This window comes from Macrobrachium rosenbergii, chromosome 45 (assembly GCF_040412425.1).
Source record: "Macrobrachium rosenbergii isolate ZJJX-2024 chromosome 45, ASM4041242v1, whole genome shotgun sequence".
NCBI classification, from domain to species: domain Eukaryota; kingdom Metazoa; phylum Arthropoda; class Malacostraca; order Decapoda; family Palaemonidae; genus Macrobrachium; species Macrobrachium rosenbergii.
Genome location: NC_089785.1, coordinates 22,890,657 through 22,916,958, shown reverse-complemented (window position 1 = coordinate 22,916,958; position 26,302 = coordinate 22,890,657). Strand labels below are relative to the sequence as shown.

Genomic DNA, 26,302 nt, shown 5'->3' with positions numbered 1-26,302 from the left:
TGCAAGTAAAACCCAGAGGTCCAAGATGGATGGAAATATAATTCTGTTCATTAAAGGAAAACTTTATTGAGAAGTGTACTTTCTGAGCGTACTTCATGCTAAGTATGTGTTTTATTGATACCAATGAGAATTTTTAGCCAGTTTCACCAAGGATTAAAATTTAGAAACTGGTTAGAATTACTGTTCATAACAGTTTTTTTTTTAATTAGTAGTAAAGCGTTTTACCTCATATTTTAATTTACAAGTTACTCTTAATACTAATTGCTGTGTTGCATCTTTTGGAAAGATAGGTAAATCATATCATATATGAATAATTTTATTGGTGTACCTTGTTACTTGTTTTAAAACAGTACAGGATTTGGTGTAATATAACAGTTATTGTGACATTATCGTCTGTTGAATAAAGTAATTAAAAAAATATCTTAAGCTTTTGGATATATTATTATTATTATTCGGAAGATGAACCCTGTTCATATGGAAAAAGCCCGCAGAAGCTATTAACTTTAAATTCAAGCTTCCAACGAACATGGTGTTCATTCGAAAGAAGTGACAGAAGGTAATGGGAAATGCAGAAAGAAGAGATCAAAAGAAAAACGTAGATTAATAAATAAATAAAATATAGGGAACTTGATCTAATGATTGCTTATAGTTATTGTTGTGAAAGATTTGGGATAATTAAGTAAATAAACGTAATGAATCCTATAAATAATAGTTTGTAACTCAAATCACAATCTTAATTCCAGGGTGTGTGTCCTCCCAAGTCGTCTGAAAGGAACAGTAGTTGAACTGATCAACAATTCCCTAGCACCACCTCCTGCCTACACATTTGAAGATGTTTGCAACACCATATTCCCCATGCTATGTGCCCTGGGACCTCACGTCTATCACGATCCAGGGCTAATGTACAAAGTGCTTAGGATTGCCAAAGTGGCTCTGAAACAGGTATTGATATGTGTTACTCTACCGTATGTTGTCCCTTATTGGATTGGTTCGTTATAGGCTCATTCTTGGTTGAAAGATCCCGTTCAAACTTCTGAAGGGTTTTGCCAATGTATACAGGCTTATTTTGGGGCGGGTTCCGTTCCGACAGCATGATGATAAGTGAAAATCGCCAATAACCGAAAGTCAGTGCTTATCGGCGCCGTTAACCAGAGATCAGCACCTCTGTTGGGTATGTATTGGCACCAATACCCGATTGTTGGTGCCGATAAGCGGAAATCGATGATTTTCAGCACCAAAAATTGCCGATTTTCATTGCTAGACAAATGCTGTAAAACCAGATCGCCAATAACTGGGGACTGCCTGTATTATGGGTCCAGATCCCAAGATTTGTACGCCTTTTAACCTTTGTCTTAACTTTCGAACTATGGAAAAGAGACTTCACATTGATGTACATCCATCACTAATAACATTTCAGGAGTCACAGTGTTTGTGAAGAGGATTTGGTCGGTGTATGTATTGCATTTAACAGTACGCGTAGTATACCTTTTTATGAACAAGTCTTTTATGACCAATCTGGTATAATAGAGAGTTGACTAAATGGATTGGTTAAACCCCAATTACTGGCATCTTCAGCTTCATTAGATTTGTTGTCACTTCGTTTTCGTGAACAATTACCTCTTTTGACATGGTTTTATTTAGCTTGCCTTTTTATCCATCTGTTTGTCTGGGTCAAATCTTGCAACTCAGTTTTCGACCTGTTCCCTTCATCCGATGAACTTGAAATTTTGCATGGTTACTCAATCCTGGTGACAGTACAACCTTACGTGATCAGTAGGTCAGCAGTGACCTCTAGTGACCCTACAGTGAAAAAGTGATATACTGCAGTTCCATAGCATTCTTATCAGGAGCTTTTGAATATTTCTCAATTTATATGGATAGGTTAAGGGTCTGTCAGTCAAGACTATTGGTTTTGGATAATATGTACTGTTCTTGTCCACTTTAACTGATGTAATATGTTTAATAATAGAATTTTTCAGTAATCATTGAGAAGTCAAGGCATTGTTAATCAAGACAAGATTGTCAGTATGAATAACTTGATAGTTTAGTAACAGTAAATGGCATGTGAAAGTAGCACACTTTTTGACATGTTTATCAGGAATGTAAGAGAATATATCTCTGGCATGCTACCATTTCAGTTGCAAGACTATACAATAATCCGTGTCTCCCCTCTCCACCGTTACGTAGGTTACAATAAATGGAGATAACATGCGGCAAGACTTCTACTACGAATTTCTTACCGTGCTGGACGAGGTGCTGCTCCCCGCCCTGTCGGTCCTTGATTCAAATCCTTGTCTAGCTGAAGAGATCTGGGAGGTTCTCAAAGTTTATCCATACCAGCATAGGTAAGTTTGTTGTCATGACATTTGTTTTCTAGAGTCCAGTTTGGGCCTCCTCGGGGCGCCTCTTGCCGTGCACTGTGGGCATTACTTAAGGATCTTTGCAGCATTCCTTTGGCCCAGAGCTATAACCCCTTTTCTTTCTTTTTACTTTATCTCCTTCCATATTATTTTGTCCATCTTACATTCCACCCTCTTGTAACGGTTGTGTCACAGTGCAACTGCGAGGTTTTCCTTCTGTTACACCCTTGTAATCTTTTACTCCAATTTTCCTTTCAGCACCGAATGACCTCATAGTTCCCAGCGCTTGGCCTTCGGCCTAAATTCTACATTATATTCAATTCTATGAAACATTGTTTAGTACATATACAAGTCTTATCAATGCAGCTTTACTCTATGAACTCCTTACCTACAGTGTGCCTTGCAGGGCACACAGTAGATGGTACCAAAGGTTCTTTGCCACGTCCCCTTACCCCCAGCTGCTCTGCTATATGCCTTTTACTCTTCATTTTTCTTCTTAGTCTCTTCCCACTTGGCTATCCAACTTCTCTATAACATTACCTTGCTCCAAGTGTTACTTATCATGCAAGCAATGCTAATACACCAACCTTATGACAGGTTTAATCAGTGGTATACTTAGAAAAATGTATGGATGATAAACATGTCTTGCATTAGCTTAGTCTGACATATTCAAAGTAATCAGATAAAAATTATGTACATAATTGTTAAAGTATATCTGGCAGATGTTTAAATATATCCGACATTGCCTTCTTTACCTTTCAAATTCTTCACACTTTTAAAATACGCTTGTCACTACAAAGTCTGAGATCCAAATGCAAGCATATGAAGTGCAAAGTCTGACACCCATAGAGGAATCAAGCCCACGTCTGGAGTATCAGAACAAGGTCACATTATGCATTTGAATATGGGGCTTGGCAGTGACAAGCATAACCTAAAAAGTGTGAAGCATTCAAAGATAAGAGGGCATTGTGGGTATTACAATTACCAACGGATCTGGTAAAGAGTGACCAGTAGATTCTATATATATCTCTGACATTCATCGAAGTAATAGCGTAGCATTTGCGTTCAGTATTGACTTCTACTTTTAAAAAATTGTCGTCCGTTGATTTTGCTAAACCTGACACGTCCATTTTTTGACAGGTACAAAATTTACGGTCGCTGGAAAAATGAGACGCATGCACAGCACCCCATATTAGTAAAAGCTAAGGCCAGACTCCTCAAGAAGGCCAAGTTTATCATGATGAGAATCACCAAAGAGACCATCAAGCCGGTTAGTCGTGGCATCGGCAAGTTGACCCACAATAATCCAGGACCAATCTTCCACTATGTAAGTATAGTAGACACCAAAGTATAGTACAGACGCCTTCCTACTTACAGACAAGTTACATTCCGGACGGCTGTTTGTGTGTAGAATTGTTCGTAATGGGTTACTGGACTCTTCATGTATTTAACTATAGTATGATATGAAATCAATGCAGTACTGTATGTTTTTTCGTCCTAAAACACAGTACGTACAGTACTGTGTGTATAGAATAGCGCACAAAACAGAATTTGAAGTTACGGGTCGCAAAGGGGGAGCACTGTAAACACAATTTCAATTTGCAATCCCGTTTGTATGCATCTACGAATGTTCGTAAGTAGGGTGGTGTCTGTAGTTCTGTTACTGATGTGAGTTCTGATTTAGTATCATTCAGTGTGAAATGTAATTCTCACTCTCTCTCTCTCTCTCTCTTTCCATCCATATATTATTTCATGATTTTTATCTCTAAAAGTTCTAGTTATATGCAAATATACTGCATTTTCCCAGCGTAAATTTAGAAGAAAATATCAGTAACAAACATTCTTTTTAGCAGAATTGGAATTTGCTTCTTTATATAGATGAGTGCTGTGTCATTGTGTCCTAATTTGCTCCCAGATCTCTATGATAATGAACTCTTAAAAATGCTCAAGACTTCTCTTCCCTTCCAGATCCTGATTCAGGTTCAACTCTATGACAATTTGATCGGACCTGTTGTTGATAGCTTCAAGTACCTGACTTCACTGTCTTACGATATGCTCGCGTATTGTATCGTGGAAATCTTGTCCGAGAACAAGGACAGAACAGCGAATGATGGTAAGCAGTGCAGGCCTTCATTTTTTTCCTAATAGTGTTTGCAATTTTCAGGTAAAACCTAACGATTTCTTTTTTACCAGTACAGTTGTTATTCGTAGCTTTTGTTTGTCCCTCTCCTTCAGCGGGATTTTAAGCGACCCTTTATTTTTTAAAGACAAATTTTAAGTTACATAAGTAATTTACCCAGTAATTACTTATATAAGAGTTTCTCATCGCTAAGTAATTATTGGGTAAGTATATATAAAAATGTCATTTTTTCATTGTTTTATATTTTAGTATATTTGAAATTGTTGAAGTGTATAAAGTTAATTTGTATTTTTAGTTCATTGAGAATTTATGACTAATTTGTGCTTTGCTGGCTAGAGATTTAATTAGCATCAACTCAAGATTTGTTGTTTGCATTCATTTGATGTTATGTTAGTGGAGGAATATCTTTCGGTAACTTGACACCATTTTAATCGAGACAGAGCCTAAAGTCATAGATAGTTTGGTCATCATTTCTGAGATTTTCTGGGCTTTTTCTGTGATTTTCGGTTATCAGCGCCTCTGTTAGGTATGTATCGGCGCATCTTAGTGCCGAAAATCACCGATTTTCATTGCTAGACAGGTGCCGGAAAACCGGGTCACCGATATACGAGCCCACTGATAACCGGGAACTGCCTGTATAGTTAACTGTTATTGGCAAGTGAACTGTAAACATTTGTCATGGATTCTGAGACCTTTTCAGGAAGATGTAAAGTATACTAATCCCATAGAAAAAACCAAGTAGGGGGCCCTCTTTCCTATGACAGAATTATAAATAAACTTCTAGTGAGGGTGAAACTTTCAGGGATTAAATTTATTTTAATTTTTGACAGCCATGGCCATATCTCCGTGGCTGCAGTCCCTGTCCAACTTCTGTGGCACAGTCTTCAAAAAGTATCCCATGGACCTTGGTGGTATACTACAGTTTGTAGCCAATCAGTTGAAGTGTGAGAAGTCCATAGATCTTCTCATATTAAGAGAAATAGTTCAGAAGATGGGTGGCATAGACACTCTTGAGGATCTTACATCAGAACAGGTAAGAGAAGATCCCATTGGTGGGCTTGTTTTAGTTTGAGGTCAACTTGTTAGGTCCTCAGTTTCAAGTTGCATTTTTTTAAGTCCAGACTGTTTATGCTGTGATAGTCTTGTATTGTACGTGTCTTTCCCATCATTACTTTGTGGTTGTCAAGCATTGTACATATTTTCTTCAGAGTTAAAGAAATTGTAGAAACAAAAAGTTTTAGATTGGTTATCAGTTAGTTTTGTTGGACAGTACAATTCAGCTATAGATTCCATGCATCAGGGACTCAGGATATTTTCTGTATTGAAGGGGGTTATTGAAACTGAAATTATTTCACAAAATCTGTAAAAAAACAAATATTGGATTGTTATACAAGGCTTCTCAAAATAGATTATACGAAGCAGAAAGAACCGTCTTTTGCGGCTGCCTTTGAAGTATCTCGTTCCTGTCATGCAACAATTGGAGAAATTTTTCTTGCAATACTGTTAAGGAAGGTTGTACAGCAAAGTATCTTGATATAGGTGGAGTTTCATTTGAAAAATGCATTATGAAAGTATGTGTATTTAAACCTTCCCTATGTTATACGTTGGAACTATATAGTTTGATGTTCACGGACATCTGTCTTTTTTTATTCAAACTTGCACAGCTTGATGCAATGTGCGGTGGTGAACTGCTGCGTCGTGAAGCAGGGCAGTACCAGCAGGAACGAAACATAAAAAGGTCCTCTGTAAGATTGAAGGAGGCCCTTCTGGAGAACAACCTGGCCATACCCTTACTGCTATTAATGGCACAACAGAGAAGTTCAGTTGTTTACAACCAGACAGAATCACCTCACCTGAAACTTGTTGGAAAATTGTATGATCAGGTAAGTTGATGTGATTTTACTCTAAGATTGAATAAGGATAAAGATGTTAAATTTATGGATATTTAAAATACAAATATTGTTATTATCTCTAAATTGTATGGTTTTATAATCATGTCATATTTCATTAACCCCAATTGTTTTTTACTAGGCTGTACATATCTTGACGATTCTTTGTAAATTTTTTTCAGTGCCAAGACACGATGGTTCAGTTCGGTTCGTACCTGTTCCAAATGGTCACCATAGATGAACTGAGCGACAGACTCCCTAGCATTGGCACCCTGTTGTCAGACTGCCACATTAATGCCGACGTAGCCTTCTTTTTGGCTCGGCCATTATTCACAAATATGCTAAACGTAAGTTTGTGAAGATCTGCTATTGTTACTTGCGATATATTCTCGTTTCTTTTTCCCTTCACTTGCTGTTTGCTTGTTGTTATAATCAAGCTGCAACCTTGGGTGTGGCAAAACCGAATCAAAGTGCAGTTGACAGGCTTGGTATTCCTTTTACTTTGTTGTTGAATCATTGCCACTGTAGCTTGTTTTTTGGGGATATCTTTCGTTGAAAAATAATTGAGTTCTTATATCTGTGTGCTATTTGATTCAAACAGGCAATTTCCATTACAGATGTATTATGATAGGTTTCATTCAACTTTATTATCTTAAAGGTTGGCTGAAGCTTGTTTAAAATGAGTTATCTGTTGTTTCATCACAGTTTGTTCCATCATATCCCCATTGGCCATTTATTTACCCAAATTACTGTCGGAGGAAGGTCTATTTGCTGAATATACCCAGGGCTTGTAACACACCTGTAGAATCCTTGAGAGTGCTTAAGGGTTGGTATGAGACAGAGACCATGATTTTCTAACTACCAAAACAGAATCGGGGAAAATGTTCCATGCATCCTTCTTAATTTCCTCTCATTTTTCTTTTCCAGTTGAAATATGATGAATTGAGAAGACAGGACAGAGGCGAAAAGAAATTGACAATCGAACAGAAGAAAAAACGTTATTTGGAAGCATGCAATGAGGTGTTTGGACCCATAGTTGTAAAAATAAGACCTCATTTTAGTTGTAAGGTAAGTGATTGAAGTGTAGTTTGTAGGAAGTTGTTTGGTAGTCAGTTTCTTCAAATGATTCAGGAGAGTGCTGAATAAGTTTAAGAGATTTGTTATTTTATTTGGGTAATGTGAGTATGGGGTTTATAAACAGTGTGTGCCTTTGGTACATTGTTTTTGTCGATAATGCCGCCTGGAGAATGTAACGATTAGGTTTCCCCTTAAGAAGTGGACTCTTCATTTTTGGTGGCTTTTATCCGAAGAGGGGTAGAATTTTGATGAAAGGGAATGTTATTTTTGGAGAACCACATTTTTTGTTCTTCATTAAAAGATTGATAAAATATTTATGTGTGAAGAGGTTGTCTGTATAAAAGACATAATTGAAGTTTGGTGTGATTTGCATGTTACCTTTGTTTGCCGTTTGTCATAAATAGAAAACACTTTGCCATTATGCCAGGAGGTATTCTTTTGTAGATCATGAGTTGGCCAAGCCTCTTGCCAGCCCTGAATGCTGTGAAAATTAAGATTCACAGCATATTACCCGCCCAGTATGCTGTAAATCTTAATTTTTACAACCTGTTGCTCCATATTGTGGTTTTAGTAGATATATGGGTGCTGTATTAACTAGTTGTGTCACTTGAAACCTTTATTTGGCCAAGTTTAATTACTGCTTTGCTCATCTTATGTAGTACGAGTATGTGATAGGTTTTGGAGTTGGAGGTACTTTATTCCTCTTCTAAATGCTTGATATTTATGGCTCTACAGTACTTTTGGCTGGATTTTTTGCCTTAGTAATTTGAATAAACTTGCGTAATCTTAAATGAATATTTCAGGTTTGGGAGGACATGGACCCATCATTCTTCCTTACTTTCTGGACACTCACAATGTCAGACCTAGAGGTACCAACTCACATATATGAAAAGGAGATTAAGAAGATTGATGTCAATGTAAGTATAACATTTTCTTGTACTGTTGATTTTTCATTGATGGAGTTGTTAGAATTTCGTGATCTCTTTATCTCATTGTTAATGTTAACATTGGTAGCAGTATTATTTTATTGTGATAGTCTAGACATATCAATAATTATCATATTGTTCATTGTCATCATGGTTTTGTGGATAGTATACATTTTAAGTTAGTCACCATAATGGGACAAATGTGGTCACAACTTCAAACATCTCGTTAAAACCTTTCGAAATACTCAAAAAAGTGTTCATTTCAAAATGAAACAGTAGAGTTTTTGCACGTGAAATATTCAGTGGTATTCTTAATTTCATCAAGCTCTGTATTTTATTTTTATCTCTCTCATTTTGGTGGACATTTAGTAGAAAGTTAAGAGTTTACTGTGTTGAAACTTACACCTTTCTATTGAGAATAAAAATGGTCTTTTAAAAGCAACCAAACCTCTTCCCATTCAGCCCTCCTCCAGCAAAAGAAAAAAGGACACTGACCGTCTGGTATCTCTCAGAGAAAAACTGCAGGAGGAAGAGAAGAGACAAAAGGAGCACGTAGAGCGCGTTCGTGCCAGGTTACAACAGGTGGGTATTGCAGGCTGCAGAGCTTTAGTTTGAAGTGAATGTTATGTATGTATTACATTTTGCCCCCATAGGGTATAGCGCCATCAGTGCTCCTAGCTGCAACCCCATTCATTCCTTTTACTGTACTTCCTCTCATATTCTCTCTCTTCCATTCTACTTTTCAACCACTCTTAACAGTTGTTTCATAGTGCAACCGCGAGGTTTTCCTCCTGTTACACCTTTCAAACCTTTGTACTCTCAATTTCCCTTTCAGCGTTGAGTGACCTCATAGGTCCCAGTGCATGGCCTTTGGCCTAAATTCTATGTTCCATTCCATTCTATTACATTTTGCGCATAGCACCTATTGAGGTGGAAGAAGACGAGTTATTTGGTTTTCTTTTTTAATTCTCAGGAGAAGGACAAGTGGTTCATGCTACGGGCTGCGAGATCGCCCAAAAACGATACCGTCACGGCGTTTCTGCAGCTGTGTCTTTTCCCGCGCTGCACTTTCACTGCACTGGACGCCGTGTATTGTTCCAAGTAAGGGTGTAGTTTATTCATTTCTGTATCTTATCTTTCCTCCTTGGTTATGAACGGGTGTTTGAGTGCACAGTTATTTTTGTAGGTGTGTTACTTTTTCTTCATTAATGAATTTTTACGTTAGATCCACTTCTGGGCATTTTATACAATCGGTACCTTCGCACACCAGATAAAATTTCTCTTTACGTGTTATATGAAGATAGTAAAATTGTATAGTAAAATTATAGAAATATGTTGATTCCTGCCCACGCAGACATTACAGGAAATGAAGAAATCGTTAAAGCAGCCAGAGCTGTGTTTACTATGACAAGATCAAACATAGATACTGTCATTTAACGTACAGATATTTAATGAATAGCCCACATTATCAGTCCTTTTATATAAAGAATATAGAGTAATATCAACAGTCCAACATTGTTTGTGTGAATGCTTAGAATATAATCGACAACAAATGTTAACTTCGGAAACAAATCAGTCAAAAGACATTTTTTTCAGACTCCATCATTTTCAATTAACTAAGCTATAATATTTTTGAGGGTCTGTTATCTAATAAATAAAATCTAAACTTTATAATTGATAAAAACAAATCATTTGGGCCAGGCTGTCAGAGCTAAACAAATTAGCTCAGTGGTCTGGTTAAACTACTTAATAATGATCATTCATGTAAATGGTTAGTGGATTCTTACCACCTTCCTCTACACTTTCTGCCTGTGTTCGGGTTTTTTCTTAAAATATGATATTTTGTAAAATAAAAATAAATTTAACTTAATTTTGCCCCCTCCCAACTCAACATTCCTGTTGTTAGAGGCTAAATATTGTATATAAAGAACGAGCTGGGTTTCATAAGTGAGACCTTAAGATTTCACAGTGCTAATCTGCCTTCAGAGAATTTTTTTCTGGGAACATTTCATTGTGTAAAAGAATTACAGCACTTCATGTTAAGGAGTTATATTAAAAGAATAATTTTGTTTTATGAAGATTGTATTTTCTGATGCAGACCACATATCATTTTAGATTTTGAGAGTACTTGATAGTTAGTAATTCATTAAAATAATTGGGCAGGGAGTAACTGTTTGTAAAGAGTTGCATGTTTCCTTGCGATTGGACATTTAATACCCGGACCTTAGCAGTCACTGTCTTGCCTAAAATTGCTTTGTGGAGTTGATTCCTGCCCTTAGTCTCCATTTATTTTACAAAGCTTTGTTTGCAATACATTCTTGCCAGTAGAGGGTAAATTGTACATAGCTAATTCAGGTTATTTTCTTGCATTAGTGATTTGTATCCCAAATCATGTACCCAGCATGAAAGGTAGGTAAATTTTAGTTTAACTTATCGGTGGAGTACCATGTGCATATAAATAGATTAATTTCAGCAGAATAATGTCAGTATGAAGTTGAGTTGTAACTTGTAACTAGGTAGTGGATAATTCACAGGGGTTGACATTAAAGAAAGTACATCAGTTCAGCTAAGATAAATGTAGCAACTTCAAATGTAAAGTGAAAAGAAAGAAAAAAAGTACAATTAGCTGTTCTTTTATCTTTGCTCGACTGAAAGCTTCCCAAGTCCTCTATAATCATTGCCAGATATTAACAGTGTAGTTTCATAGGACAATAAATAGTATGTATGATTCTGTATACAATTTGGAGTTTCCTTTTCGATATGGAAGAAAGTAGATGCCCACAGGACTGGTATTAAAAATTATGATAGTGAATTTGGTTCATCATTTAGACAGCTAGATGCCACCCGAGTTGCAGACATTGGCCCTCCTGACGCTTATTCTTTCTGTAGGTTTTCAGCTTATGTTATTTTTCAGTGCAGAGTGTTTTGTAAGAGGTTAAGGATGGCAGTATTCTCTTCCTTTCATGAGAAATTGGCACACACTTGAACAAAAATATCCTATGTTTAACAAGAGATATTTGAGCAACTAATAATAGGCGGTTTTTTCAGTTCGGCTTTTTATGTTTAGAAAATTTATGACTGCATGGTACTGCTGTATATATTTGCTTGAACTGTGATGGCTTTTTATGTTAATTTTGAAATAGAGATTAAATTTGTTGCTCATGTTGCAGACTTGATCATGATTAAGCTTTTTATCTGCTTATTAATTTTGAAATAGAGATTAATTTTGTTGCTCATGTTGCAGACTTGATCACGATTAAGCTTTTTATCTGCTTATTTATTGACCTCTTAAAACTACTATTTTAATCTTTTATCGTTTTAATTTTTTGGTACATGTTTTGCTAGGAATTATCTGTAGTTAATGAATGCCTTTTTATTTGTATGTAGCTTTTATTTTTTTGCCAGTCATTTAAAAACTGATGAATACATGCTAATGAATTTTGCCTTTTTGTCGAAAGCATTTTAGAATTTTCTGTTGACCCTTTTTGATGATAACGTGGTGATCAAGCTTTGTTAGGAGTAAATAGTTGTCTGATGTTTAAGAAAGTTTCGAATAGTTGAATGTACATAGCAAGTGTTAGGTTGGCTCCCCAGTAGAGAGGGCTATCTTTGATCTGCCCTGAATATAGCTCAAGAAGTATTTAACATTCTATTTTGCTATTCATACAGACCCCAGCCGCATTGCTTTCTCCCTTTCTTATCCACTCTGTAGGCTTTCTTCCTACCAGATAGTCATCCCTCTGTGTGGCACTTAGTGATCTGGTTGAAATACTAAATGCAGTGACTGTAATACCGCGGAGGAAAAATGGGTGACTGGACGTGTGTGTTGTTCTTTCGAAGGAACCTGGAAGTGGTCTGTCACTGTTCCTGCTGTCAGTCATTTAAGCACTCATATTTGGCCGTCTTTTCCGTCTTTTCTTCCAGGTTTGTCAAGATGCTGCATGACCTGAAGACTCCAAATTTTTCCACTTTAATCTGTTACGATAGGGTAAGTTACACCAGAAGTCGTTCGTTAGTTCTGAAGCGTTTGTTTCATCCTAGGTCATTTACATGTGATGTGACCACAGGCAGTCCCCGGTTATCAGCAGCGGTTCCGTTTCCGGCAGTGTGACGATAACCGAAAATCGCCGATAATAGCACTGATCCCGGTTATCAGAACCGATATCTGGTTATCGGCCCCGAAAATCCAGTTATCGTTGTCACTAGACAAGCTCAGTAAAACCGGATCGCCAATAACCGCGGGACTGCCTGTATTTTTACTCTTGTTAGCATTTCATGAGATTTCAGTTTTTACGGTGATTATCGAAGAGCAAGAAAGCACAACTTGTGACCTATAATGCCCATATATTGTGGGAGGAAGTGGATAAAATGGCAGTTTCTGTATTCAGACTAGCTGCCATTTCATTATTTCTTGTTGCATTACATCGGAAAACCTATACATCACAAATATCAGGTTGATTGAAACAGGTGAACATCCCTAATTCGTCGTAGTTTATTTTTTCTGTTCATGTAAGTAATAGCCAGAAAGAAGTATGTTTGTTTCCCGTTACTGAAATGGCAAAAAATTGGTTGGTAGGGAATTTTTAATGCTTACCAGTCTTAATGAAATAGTGTGGAGTATTATGGAAATCATTGTAACCCGTTTGTTGCAAGCAAGTGCTTAGAATCTCGTGAGATCAAAAGATCGCGTGTTTGGTTTTTTTTTTATCAGTATTAGGTTTACCTCATTTTTGTTTTAATTAAAGACAGTTGTGCTTTCTTCATAGAAATAGAAGGAGAGGGATCTAGTTTTTTTGTATCATGATGATTTTGGGAATAACTTTATTAACTGCATTTAATAATTTCACACCCTAAGGGTCAAGAATAATGTCTTACTATTGTGAAATGGTACCGTAAGAAAACATTATCACTATCAGCCTTAGAATATGTTAAATAGTTTTAGGTCTAAACTAGGAAACGGGTGATCATTTTAAGAATCAAGCATGTTGACATTAAGATGATTATGAAAGTGTACTTTTAGCTCACAAGATTTGCCCACCCTTTCGTTTCCCTCAGATGTACTGTGACATTACCTACACCGTAGCATCGTGTACAGAACAAGAGGCAAATAGGTATGCCAGATTCCTGCTGGGAACTCTCGAGACAGTCATGCACTGGCACGCTTCCCAGTCCAACTACGAAAAGGAGTGTGCAAATTACCCCGGATTTGTCACAAAGTACAGGGTATCTCGGCAGGAAGCGAACGACTACGTGGACTACGAGAATTACCGACACGTCGTCCACAAGTGGCATTACAAAATAACAAAGGTACTTTCAATCCCTTTTACTGTACCTCCGTTCGTATTCTCTTTCTTCCATCTTACTTTCCACCCTCTCCTAACACCTGTTTCGTAGTGTGACTGCGAGGTTTCCCTCCTGTTACACCTTTCAAACCTTTTTACTCTCAATTTCCACTTCAGTGCTGAATGAACTCTTAGGTCCCAGTGCCTGGCCTTAGTTGTGAATCCTATATTCTATTCTATATATTGAAATTTTTTTAGTAGTTTAAATGGTTTTACATTTATTTCGGTACTTGGTCATAAAATTGAATTACACCTTTTCATAATGTTGGTCTTACGCAGTTGTTTATGGTGTGGATTTTGTTGGTAAAGTTCGTTAATTGAACTCTTTCAGGCATTGGTTACCTGTTTAGAAAGTGGAGACTACATCCAGATTCGAAATGCCATTCTGATTCTTCAGGGAATCCTGTCACGTTTCCCTGCAATTACAAATCTAGCAGCAGTGATTGAGAAGAGAATAGAAAAGGTGAGTGTTACCAGTCTTTGAAAACTGCAAATAAAAACCTGTTGCAGTGTATAACTTTAAATAAAATAATAGACACAGATTATGTAAGTACCTTGATACTTACCTGACAATCTAGCTCCTTATATATCTACGAGTATTATTCGTCATTATTTTGTCTTTGCAGGTGAAAAATCAGGAAAAGAACCGTCGGAACGATCTGTACGTCCTGGCGAACAGCTACTCGGGAAGACTGAAAGCCGCAAAATCGAGTCTGATGCCTGAGACAGACTTCCACATAGTCCCCAAACGTACCCCACCGGCAAACAAGGTAGTGAATGGGACAACGGAAAAGGCACAAGCAGCAACCAAAGGAGATGGGAAGACAGGTGGCGAAGTTACAGAAAACGACAAAGAAGTGAAGGTGAGATCTCATGTTTTGTGTGGTGTATTTTCTTATTGCACTGCCAAAGAGTCCAAAAAAGGTGCTGAGTATAAATTGTGTTGGGCAGAAATTAATAATTATTGATAACTAGATGTGGACAAAGGGAGATATCTTGTTCAGTGACATCGCTTTTTATTCATCTTGCCTGCTGAGTGAGGTATTTTGAAAAAAGTAAATCGCATCTTACTTTCCCGAATAAAAGTTGCGTATGGCATGATTCATTAAAGTGATTCTTCATTGTTTGCACTTGTTAGGTTTATTTGTCATCAAACGGAAATATATTCAGTAACTCAAAACAATGTAGTTAGTCATAATTTACATTTAATACAACACATCATGGATTAGGTGGCACTTAACTGCCAAAAAGCACTTGACAGTAAATCGTAAATGCAATCGATTGGCAAACGTATGACCTTCACTGGTTTTCCTCTCTGCCAAGCTCCTAACATTATTTGGCCTGCCAAAGGACTTGTAGTAACCATTGCAGTAATATTATTATCTATTATCTCTTAATCATTGTCAGTGCTGAAAACTACTAATGTTATTTTGTTTATTGTAGGTGGAATCAACTGAAGCTACAAACGGAGATGTTGACATGAAAGAGGAAAAGAGAGAAACTAGGTATGTGTACGTTGCATCCTTACAGTGCTTTGCGGTCCTTTTGTTTTTATAAAAGCTGCATTGGTGAAACCTAATTGTAGTTAGTTTGAGATTACAGTAATACTGTTATTTAATGTCTCGTAATCATTGTCAACGCTGAAAAATACTAAAGACATACTAGCAGAACTACTCATAGAAAATTGATTTAAATAACTTGGGTTTGGATTTGTGCAAGCATTGTATAGCATATAGTCCCCCAATAGTAAACTGGTTTACGTTTTGCAACTCCTTGAAAGGACTCAATTATGATATTACATTTCTCTCTCACTAGATCAGGGAGAAAGGAGGGTGACGATAAAAAGGACAGCGAGGCCAAGAAAGATGACAAGAAGGATGACCCCAAAAAGAAGGCCAAAGATGGTAAACGGACAAAGGTAGGTCTCTCGGGAAAGCGGGCTTCTCTTGTAGCGTCGTCGTGATCTTTGACAGGGACATTATAGTTTTTTTTTTCCTACCGATGTGTAAGCAGGTTTATGCAGTATGTTTTGTAAGCTTTGTTGAAGATATTTTGACTAATGGTGGGTTTCATAACTGACAAGATTTTATTTTGCAATGTGTCACTAATCAACTGCTGTCTGTGAGTTAATTTCCAAAGTAAAACTCCTGACACTTTAGCTCCTGGTTTTGAAATTTCTATCCCATATAGCTGGTGCTAGTTTATTGTAGATTTTTTATTTATTCACATGATTTCATGTAAAATTTAAGACTTGTAATTTACATTTATTTATGAGCATTCCACATAGAAGCCTGCTATTAGAATCAATGGCCTGATGATTTGTGTCTTTGTCAAAAATAATGTTACTTTGTGTTAGTAATGGTAGTGGCATCTTTTTCTTTTCAGCCGGATGAGGAAGATGAGGCGGTTGAAGCTGACATAGAACGAGAGGGCAGTGTTGTGTCTAATTCATCCTCGTCATCAGTTAAGATGGAGCCCCCGGAAGGGTCTACGAGAGGTGAGGTCTTTTTGTTCAGTTTGGTTTTCATGTCATATTTTCTCTTCAGGTGAGATAAGTGAGATTAGAGAGAATGCCTTCCCTTGTATATATTGTTGTTTAGCTTTCCTGTAACTTAGATCTTCTGATAAGAGTTCTCAAGGCAAGGGCCAGTTTTGACATTTTTTGAAAATTAAAGTTTTCCCCTAAAACTAGTATTATGATTTTAAATTAGTTTTAACTATACTATTTGTCATATTACTGTACCCCTAAAACTAGTATCGTTATGATTTTAAATCAGTTTTAACTATATTATTTGTCATATTACTAGACTCATGGGATTAACCTGAACGATTTACGTTTAAATGAGTTGAATATTGGTGGACTACAGAGATAAAGTTGGATAGCTAGGGGATGTATGTTAAGTAAACAGCAGATTGTCATGCAGATGGTGCCATAGGTATGGTGCAAGAAGGCAGTACCTTTCACAATGCACCAAATTAGGTTAACTTGGCATTACCCACTTTCTACCCCTCCCTGTGCAAGGTATCTCTTAAAGGTTAGGCCAAAGAAATGTTGATGGAATTATCTAAACTCACTCCATTTTCAAAATGCCCCACCAGTCAGTATCGAAAGGTAATTTTCAAAATTACTTTCAGGGGAATGTAGTGCCGCGTCAAATTCATGTGATGAAGAAATCCCAGACAAGAATATTCTTTAGACTTTATTATCTCAATACAGCATTGTGCTAGTTTCAGAAAATCTTTGTAGAATATGAACAGTTTGTAACTATTGTAAACATCAATGCAAAATATGAGACTTGACTATACTGATCCAAGGTAAGCGTGCAGTAGATTTTGGCATATGTAAAAAATATCCAAAAGAAAGGAAGTAGATTCTGTTTGAAGGGTGGGAATTTTAAAACATTTTAGCTTGTTCTTTTCCAAGGAGAATTACCAAAATATGGACCGTTGGTCGCCGTTGTGTTTGATTTTTCATGTAGGTGAACGTACGACAACAATCTTGCCCAGTCCAGTATTAGGAGAGAAAACCTTACACTCAGTTAAACTACCAACATTCTTCTGATAGTCATCAGGAGACAAATGGAGTTCACAGATTTTCTAACAAAAATTCAGATAACTTGACAATACAGAAAGTCACCAGGAAATGAAGTTTTTATAACCATGTCAAGAGATTTAATAATGAAACTAAAATAAATAACATCCACAAATTTGTTGGACTAAACCTCCATCTTTGGACTTTGGACATGTACGATCTTCTTAATTAGTTCATCATAATTGCGAGGTCAAATTTTTCCTTTACAGAGTTAAATGTTTAGTGATTTTTTCTCCATTTGTGTGTCCTAAGCACTCTGTGAATTCCCGTCTGCCCAAGGCTGTTATATCTTTACCTTTATGATTTTTTAGCATTATACAGGGATCATAAGTGCGTGTTGTCTGTTTGTGAGATAAACACAAATACCAATAGTCAGGTAACCTTTCCACTTCATCCAGGCTGGTCCCCACTCTTGCCACAAAATGTAGTTCTTCTCATTCCTCTTTTCCCAATCTGCTCTTTATATATTTTAAGACATTGAATATGTCCTCACACCTTTTTTTTTTTAGGTAACCTTTTGAAAATAACGTCTTTGTAAGCCCTTAAATATTAATTTAATATTAGTGTACGTTTTGAGTTTTCTCTCTCTCTTCCGACAGGGTCAAAACGCCGTAAGACGGAGGCTAACTCGAAGGTCAGTATGAGCGTTGAATGTGACCAGTAATTATATTTAAACCGTTTAGAATTGAAGGGCTGGTGTTTCACGGTGAAGAAGTATCAGTCGTACCCCTCCAAATTGTAACCGTCATAGTTATGGCTTCCCATATCGCTGCCGCCACCAGTGCTTCACCCTGATGTGCCGCGGTGCAAGTGTTCGTCCCACGACAGGCAGTCAGATGACGTGTGTTTATAAACTGAGGAAAACAATGTTTAAGGGTGGGAGAGAAGCCGATCTTTTCTTTTAAACTTCAGTGGATTCATAATTTCGGATTAGTCGTAGGTGTCCTGGCAATACCTATTCGTTACTCATCTTGACTGTGGACAGTGAAGCCATTTCCAGTGTTATTTTTAATATGAAAATGAAATCATTCATTTCTTGCTTTGGGAAGGAAACTTTTATTAAGATAAAAAAAAAAAAAAAGGTCCAGATGTCTATATGTGCTGAGGCAGGAACTACATCCAGAACTCTCTTGAAGTGATGTATCCTATTTAGAAAGTACAGTGGAAAAAGCCGCATAAAGTTTGTTCGTCCCATTTTCCCAAGTACCCGAGACTAGATAATCGATGCCACAACGCTCCGAGCTATGCCAGTGGACAATGCTTTCTAAGCCCACCTCGTGATCGCTACGTGTAAGTCCGTGTCGCCGATTGACAGCGCAAGGCTGGTGACTCAAGAGACAGCAGGACTGCAGAGTGATGTCTTAACTTGTCGGCATGATTTTTCTCAGGATTCCATCTCCCGCAAGTATTATAAAGAGAAAGCATTTAGTAAATTTCTTTATTTTAGTTCAAAACCTTATCTCCAGTTAGAACAAGAATGTACTACAGTGTGACTACCACTTGTGCTTCTTCTTTTTTGTAGATAAAATGGGGACAGTTTTTTTTTTTCAAGTGAGTACTCAATTCAGACAACTTGGTCTGCATTACGTGCCATTAAGGAGGTTGATTTTGGCATGGAAGGGCCTCTAATAAGAAGTAATTTAGTATCATTTTCAGTTTCTTGAAAGGCATAAAGATCTGTTGTATTTTTGATGCAGTTGCTTGGTACACGCACACACACACATACACACACATACCATATTTTTTCTAGAAATGTATTTTTCAAAATTCATTTATTTAACCAAACACAGGTTGGACACACACACACACACTTTTTTGGAATTCATTTATATAACCAAACATAGGCGGTCACACTCATCCGATGGCCCTGCTTTGTTTTTTCACATGTTTTAAGGGCTGTAATTTTAAGTTTGTTTTCATAGTAATTTTTTTATACCATGTACACTTGTAAGTTTTCTGAACTGGAGGACTGTGGGAATATGTTTCAAAAGAATCGAGTCGGTAGTTTAACTGTATACAAGTCTAAAACATACCATTCAGCTTGTAATATAGATGTCCTAACATTGAAGCATGTCTATTTATTCTTTTCATCTTAAATATACATATTGAATATGAAAATTAAGGTGTGTCAAAATGGTGTGTCTGAGGTAGAATCAGAAAAGGCATTTATGTGGTAAGTTGCAACTATAAGACTGTGGTGTGTTTAGATTGCAAATCTGCAAACCACTGATAAGGTGGATTCAAGGACCTCTCCCTGTTTTGTGTTCCCAAAGTATGTTCGCTGCTTAGTGTATCATGTGGTGTATAAAATCTACCGAATTAGCCTCAGTACGCAGTACAGTAATGTTTGAAACAAGGGAAACTTGTTTTAACCCTTTCTAGTTTTGGCCACTCACTAGTTCTGTCTACGCTGTGTGCACCTCGCATTTCGAGCTTGCTCAGCAACAGATTGCTTGAAGGTTTATTTTGAAATTATTTTGTGGCAGAATATTAATTTTGGTTGGGCCTTTCGCAGGCAAGCTGCGTACTATGACATCCAGATTTGGTTTGGGTGACGTAATGTTACGTCTGCAGAATCTTGATGGTTGAGAATTGTATGACATAGAGTTACGTCACTATTATCTGAAAGGGTTACGCTTTGGTATATACCTTGTAAAGGCATGTAGTATGAAAAATAATTTTCTGGCCTTTATCAGGAAAGTGTGGTCCAAGAAGACTTCATCAGCTTTACTACTAAAAATGTAAGGGTTTATACATGGGCCCTTTTGCAGTGTGAATATTTGGGAGTAGTAAATATTTCCATTGTTGGAGTGTATAAATGCTTCATAAGTGGATGATGTTTTTTAGCCAAAGATTCTCACTTTTTCTCATCCGTGAAATAAAATAGGAAGAATATTAAAAGCAGTGATAGGAAGAGGATAAAACAAGTGAAGGTGTGCAATCATAAAACTCAAAACCGTTTGGGAATGTTGGAAAGTATCGTAATCCTCGCTCAAAACCTTTCAGATAAGGTGCGTCAGCAAACGTAAAACTACAAGCTGCAAAATTTACGTAAATTAGGTATGAGAGAGAGTAGGGGGAGGGAAGGAGTGGTTTCAGGTCCTCACATAAAATCACTTTATCTAAATCTTGGCAATTTTCATGTAGTGTTCATAAAATTCTTAATTTTTTTAGTGATAGCCTTAGGGAACGCGTCAAAGATTCCTCGAGTTTCTGACAGCAGAAATAAACTGTAATAAATTTGTCCGTATCCTCACTGCGTGTGTTCTTCCTTTCATTACCATATGAGAGTTTGTTACAAGGTATTGAAGTGAGTAATTATGATAATCATATAATTTATGGTCCCCCTTCAGCACAAGGTAAAAGGGGAAGTTTGCATTATTCGGAGGGAATCTTCTACCAGGGGCTCGATATACCAAAGTATATTTGCAGGTACATTCAAGTAAGCTTTAAAATAATGTTGAAATTAGCCTCTCGTGTGTTGTTGGTGGAAGGGGGAAAGGAATGTTAGGACTACTACAATTAAAGATAAAGAGCCTTTTATATCAAACTGCGGCCAATGAGAGTCCCTATGATCGAGACTTAAGCTGCTGGGATTGTATTTATTTGGACTCCATTTGACAAGTTTTTTATTTATAGAAAATAGCATCTGAAGTCTAGTTTAACTTTGTAATATTTCAATAATGAAGTTTGTACTTACTTCAAAAGAAAATGTTTGTGTACTTACTCCAAAAGAAAATGTTTGCAAAGAATTACTGAACTATTACTGTAATGGGGTAGGAATATGGTGTTGGTTGGGGGATGGGAAGTATACAGTACATTCATGGAATAGCATTGATTGCGTTATTTGTGAATTGATTTTGACTTAATTTTTTCGAAAGTAATTATTGTTTGTTTGTGCTTAGTATTTTCTACAAGAAACAGCATTCTATAGAAAGTGCCACTGATGTTGCAATAATGGGAATTGACTGAATACAAATTTGCATTAAAAAAACCCAGAACAGTTCCAGTCCCAAGGACTTCAGATAAAGGATCATCCTCAACTTATATTACCATTTAGCTATATTTCTCGAGTTGGTCATGTTAATATATTGTACTACCAACACAGTATTGTAAAACTTGCGTACTCAGAGTTACAAGTCTGGTGGTAGTAACTAAATTCATTCTTGTAAATGAGGCACTTTTATGTCCCAAATACTACTCTTGAACGTACCACTTCACAGTTTTGTTTTATGATGATAAATTTCATGTCTCAGATTAGATTCTCTGAGTTAACAGCCATCCATTTGAGTTTATCTTAATTTTATGTAAGCTTAATTATTAGTTGATTAGTTACATGTTTTTTAAAAAACTAACTGCATATTGATCATTTTTACTTGGTATGAAGCCATGTCGAATCGAAAAGTAGACTTCCGTTATAATGGTCGCTCTATAAAATTAATTGGAAAATACAATATCGTATGATTTTCGCTATTAGTTATGGAAACGTTATGCCAAGTTATTTGTAAATAATGTTTCTTGGGTCTAACTTAGTACAATATCTCTTCTTACTGAATGGTTACGGGTTCACGTGCCTCTCTCTTCAATAACAATTTAGGGCTGTAAAATAAATGTGTGCCTTTACTTTAATCTGTTAAATTGCTGTAATGCCTCCTCTAAGAAAGTCAAAGAATTTGGCTTAATTTTTCTGGCTGTGATGAATTGTGTTAGTGGGAATAGTTGATTAGTTTAGACTTTGATCTGGATTTTATGGAAGTTGTTTGTTGCTATTTTCTGTGATTTCCTCTAAGAAAATTAGTTTCCTGCTGTTTGTAAGAAAGGGTAAATATTGCAGAACATTTAGGAAACTAATAATGTCCTTATAAAGGAAAATTGAATTCATTAACATTTTATTCGAGAGGACCAATAATGTCAGTATAAAGGAAAATTGAAATCATGAACATTTTATTTGTTGTCCCTCCTCGGGCTTAAACATGAGATGAGTGCTTTCCAGTTTTGTGTGTAGAATATTGTCCAGTTTTTACCTGAATTCAGTCTGATCTAGATCTTCATTTTTCATGAAATTTTTTTTGTACCTCCTTTCTACTGGTCATTGATCTTCTATACCTACTTACTAATTTTCTAACTAGCTGCTCCTTTCCATTCTGCTCTTATCCCTAAATCACATCAGTGGTTGAAATGTCAGGCCATTTTCCAATCAGACAATGCAACTCTCCAACTTCCTCATTAGAAATGTAACCCTCTCAGTGCACAAAGACACAATTCTTATCATTTTGCTGCCACACTTTTTCAGAATGTGTGTTTTTCTCCCCCTCTTGTACATTTCAGGCATTGAAATCATCTACCCCATTTGTATTTTGTAATTTTTAACACCTCAAAGATAGATGGTATTGAATGAAAAACCCGTACATCTCGCCTGTAGCATACACATGGTCACTTTCTGTTTTATTTCCACTCGTCACCACAAGCTCTGCCGTGCTTACATAAATTTTTAGTCCTCACCTTTCAACCAAACTCACCCCTTTGGTTCTGCTACAAACACTAGGTAGTCTGTATTAAGTATCTCCTGTGTTGATCCTTGATTTTTTTATATACTTGGCATAGTATCCACTCTTTTTAATGTCCATCCAAGTTGCTTATCTTCGTACACTCTTGAAATCTTTTGTAGATTTACAAGCACACAGTATTTCCCACTCTGCTGGTTGTTGCCTCTTCTTGTGCCATGTTTCCTTACATTCTGGTCACCTCATCAGTGATTAGTTCTCCTTCTTTCAGCTTACTGCTATTCCTGATAATTCTTGAGCTTTTCCACAACAGGAATCATCTTCAGAAGGGCTCTCATAACCACTTCCGATATCACATTCGTGATTGGTCCTGCTGTTGTTCACATTCTTAATCCCTTGGAACCGTGTAGAATGCACCAAAGATTCTTTTCTCTATCACATTATAATTTGCATCCATTCCTTTTGACATCTTTCTGCTTACAGTATCTCTTAACTTTCACATTGCTCTAGTTTCCAGTCGTCTTTTAAGAGAGAAGCCCGTGGATTCTCGAAAGATTACTAATCAACATTCTCCAGTTCATATTTCTTCTCTTCAGTCTGTAGATTTTCTGTGTCATGCCAGCATCACTTCAGTACCTCTGTCCCATCACCTTCTATTTTCTCCATTTTTATGATTATAGATTTTATCCCTTTGACATACTTTGTCCCATTTTTCCTCATCCCTTTTGTTCTCTCAGACATTTTGCGTCTTACTTCCGTTGTGTCGAGATTCTGGTTTAGTTACGAACGTACTGCCGTCTCGGATCATATCACTGATCTTTTAATCTCCATCATCTTTTCCCTGTACATCTTTCTACCCTTGTAAATGCCTGTTCTTTGCCAAGGGCTTTAATGCTCTCCTTTTTAACCGTTTGAGATTCCGACGACATCAGGTGACATCATTTTGGGAAGTTTTTTCCCCAAGTTGTCATTGACTTTTTCTTGTTTGTCGCTGTCTAAGTTTGAACATACAGCAGTTAAGTACAAGTATTAAGCTTCAAAATAATACCTTAACTGGCTTTATACCATGAAAAGTATACTTACAGTGAGCGATAAAAGGAAAAAACATTGCAATGTCCATAGTTGGCTAATTTGATTTGCTCCAGATGATTTGTTGGAAGTTGGGAAAGGAGGTAACCTTATATAGCAAAGTAATTTACAAACGGTTTGTAATTCTGAACTTCACGTAGACAAGCAAAATGAGGTATCTGTAAACACTCTCTGATAAAGCACCTTTTTTCCAGTTATTTAGTTGGACAGTGTGCACAGTCAAATAAGGAAAAATATGTTACCTCCATGCAGTTTGGTTTGGAAGGGAAACATCAACAACTGCTGTGAAATAATATTTTTCCCTATTACAGGGATACTTAGCCTTAGTTTAGTAACTCAAGCTAAAGGCCCTATGATAATTTGTGTTGGTATGATTAGGAAATTTTATCTGGGTCCTTGTTACATGAAAGGACTAGTCAAATGCAGCTTTGTATGTTAGGGAACATTAGAATAGATTTCAATATTTTCAAGTGTTTTAATGCAGAGTGCAATTGCATTAAATGGTTGCTGCAAGCAGCACATTAATTTGATGTATCAATCCAGCAACTCAGATAACACCTTTGACATTTTACTAGGTTTTAAGATTTTCAGTCGTCGACTGCATTCTTTTATTTTGTGTTGTGGTCATGAATTGGCTGTTGTTAGGTGTACGTGTAATTCGTGTAACCATGCAGAATTGTGATAATGTCTTTATTTTATTAGGTGTCGTGAAATCAACGCTTAGCACAAGAAAACTAGGTGGCTGTGGTCCCTTGCAATATCCGCCAGTTGGTTGCACCTTTGAAATCTTCCTCTATTACCATAATGTACCTTCTTATATGTGTTTTCTCGGTTTAAGGTTTCTAACGCTTTATTTTGCCAGGGACCATTTTAATTAATGTCGTTTTTCTTAGGTGCAGTCACAGTCAGTGTCGGTGGTTGTTTGGGAAAGTTGCGGACGTTATTTTTCAGCGTAGAAGACGTTTTGATGGCGTCATTTTAGCATTGTCACTGAAGATCTGACACCTGTCATTAAATTTCACGTAACCATTCCAGTGTTGAAAAATCGTGGGAGATTATTCTAAGATATGTTGTTGGCCTTTCAGATGAACACCATCTTGTTGGACTGCTGAGAGAGAGAGAGATTTTTTATCAAAATTGTGTCGTAGTCAGATTATACTAAGAATGTACGCGTTGTCACTTACCCTGTACGACATTGATGACAATTGGTCGATGGTTTTTGCTGTGTGGGATTTTGTAATTCATATATGGGCAGTTTTCTTGCGTACAGTGGGTTTTCAGCCAGCTTTGTTGAGTCGGCCCAACAAAGATGGCGCACGTTGGTTGCTAAAAGTTAAAAAAGTTACTGCATTAGACTTCCAGATTGGTTGTATGTGGTTTTTGTACTAGCTTAGCAACCGGAGCGCTAAACCACCTGCTCCTCTAGACGTTGGAAGTCCGTTATTTTATCTGTAACAGTTGTGTTAATCACCAGACGTAGCCAAAGTCTCTAGTTGTTTCCTAAGGTCGTGACTTTTCTTCGCCAGAGTTCTTCTGACGCAAGCACCTGAGCCAACCACCTCCAAGCGCCTTCCCCCTCCACCGCGTGCATGGAACTTACTGTATCCGTTCCACCACACGCAAAATTAACGCAAGTTTGAAGAAGGCAATAGGCTGGATAGAAACATCACCACACTACTACTATATTTTTTTTGTATTGTGGCATCTCAATAAATAGACGACTTAGCACATCGGAAGTATTTTTATTGTCAGACAGCATTAAGATTAAGTATTTGTAGTTTTTAAGCTCTGTCTCTTAGAATTTAAGCAGACGGTTGTTTCGTCGCATAAAATGACTCGTGATTGTCATCACAGATGGACTGAAATGCCGTTTTTTTTTTATGAAAAATGGAGATAAGCATTGTCATGCATAGGACTGACATTTAAAGCTCACTTTAAAAAAGAATTTCCATTTTATCGTTCAATCACAGAAATTTTCTAGTTTCAATTTATTATGAGAATAAATTGTAAATGTCAGTAGTCTAACTTGGAAGTCCCTTTAGAGATGTTCTGTTCGTTTCAAAGTTTTTGGAGCAGCACTGCAGGTGGTAGAAAGACGCCCAAAATATTTGATGCTAATGAAACGGCCATAGGTACAAAATGGAGTACAAGGGATACCCTAATCATCGGACACAAGGAACAGCTCGTACTAATCCCGTGCGTTGTAGGAGATTTCAGTGGTGTTTTTGTTGTGTTTAGTCATTAAAAAATAAGTTATTATCATCATCTGCCATAGTTGCTAGTTTTATAATGCTGTGCTTTGCATGGGGTTCGAGAAAGTTCATTACGACTAGCTTCACTCGGAAAGTAGTGGCTTCTTTATTTCGGGTTGATGTTACGTGTG

General features: G+C 36.9%; 1 protein-coding gene across 6 annotated transcripts in view; it reads left to right on the top strand.

Moving 5' to 3' along the window:
* Nucleotides 1-26,302, top strand: part of tho2 (THO complex subunit 2-like protein) — a 49,469-nt gene that overhangs the window by 8,226 nt on the left and 14,941 nt on the right. Inside the window, exons 9-28 of one of the 6 annotated variants that reach the window (XR_010850530.1) lie at nucleotides 744-942; nucleotides 2,188-2,345; nucleotides 3,501-3,687; nucleotides 4,329-4,473; nucleotides 5,331-5,533; nucleotides 6,165-6,383; nucleotides 6,572-6,736; nucleotides 7,317-7,457; nucleotides 8,270-8,383; nucleotides 8,855-8,974; nucleotides 9,366-9,493; nucleotides 12,317-12,380; nucleotides 13,448-13,699; nucleotides 14,066-14,197; nucleotides 14,361-14,597; nucleotides 15,178-15,239; nucleotides 15,550-15,652; nucleotides 16,120-16,231; nucleotides 17,926-18,731; nucleotides 25,446-25,651. Coding sequence is in view for 3 of the 6 variants with exons in the window: in XM_067089192.1 (XP_066945293.1) it covers nucleotides 744-942; nucleotides 2,188-2,345; nucleotides 3,501-3,687; nucleotides 4,329-4,473; nucleotides 5,331-5,533; nucleotides 6,165-6,383; nucleotides 6,572-6,736; nucleotides 7,317-7,457; nucleotides 8,270-8,383; nucleotides 8,855-8,974; nucleotides 9,366-9,493; nucleotides 12,317-12,380; nucleotides 13,448-13,699; nucleotides 14,066-14,197; nucleotides 14,361-14,597; nucleotides 15,178-15,239; nucleotides 15,550-15,652; nucleotides 16,120-16,231; nucleotides 16,870-16,931 (2,803 nt within the window). In the remaining 3 variants the exon portion in view is untranslated. Of the gene's footprint in view, nucleotides 1-743; nucleotides 943-2,187; nucleotides 2,346-3,500; nucleotides 3,688-4,328; nucleotides 4,474-5,330; nucleotides 5,534-6,164; nucleotides 6,384-6,571; nucleotides 6,737-7,316; nucleotides 7,458-8,269; nucleotides 8,384-8,854; nucleotides 8,975-9,365; nucleotides 9,494-12,316; nucleotides 12,381-13,447; nucleotides 13,700-14,065; nucleotides 14,198-14,360; nucleotides 14,598-15,177; nucleotides 15,240-15,549; nucleotides 15,653-16,119; nucleotides 16,232-16,869; nucleotides 17,045-17,925; nucleotides 18,732-25,445; nucleotides 25,652-26,302 lie in introns of those variants that run through there. The other 5 variants (XM_067089193.1, XR_010850529.1, XR_010850528.1 and 2 more) reach the window with 5 other exon arrangements.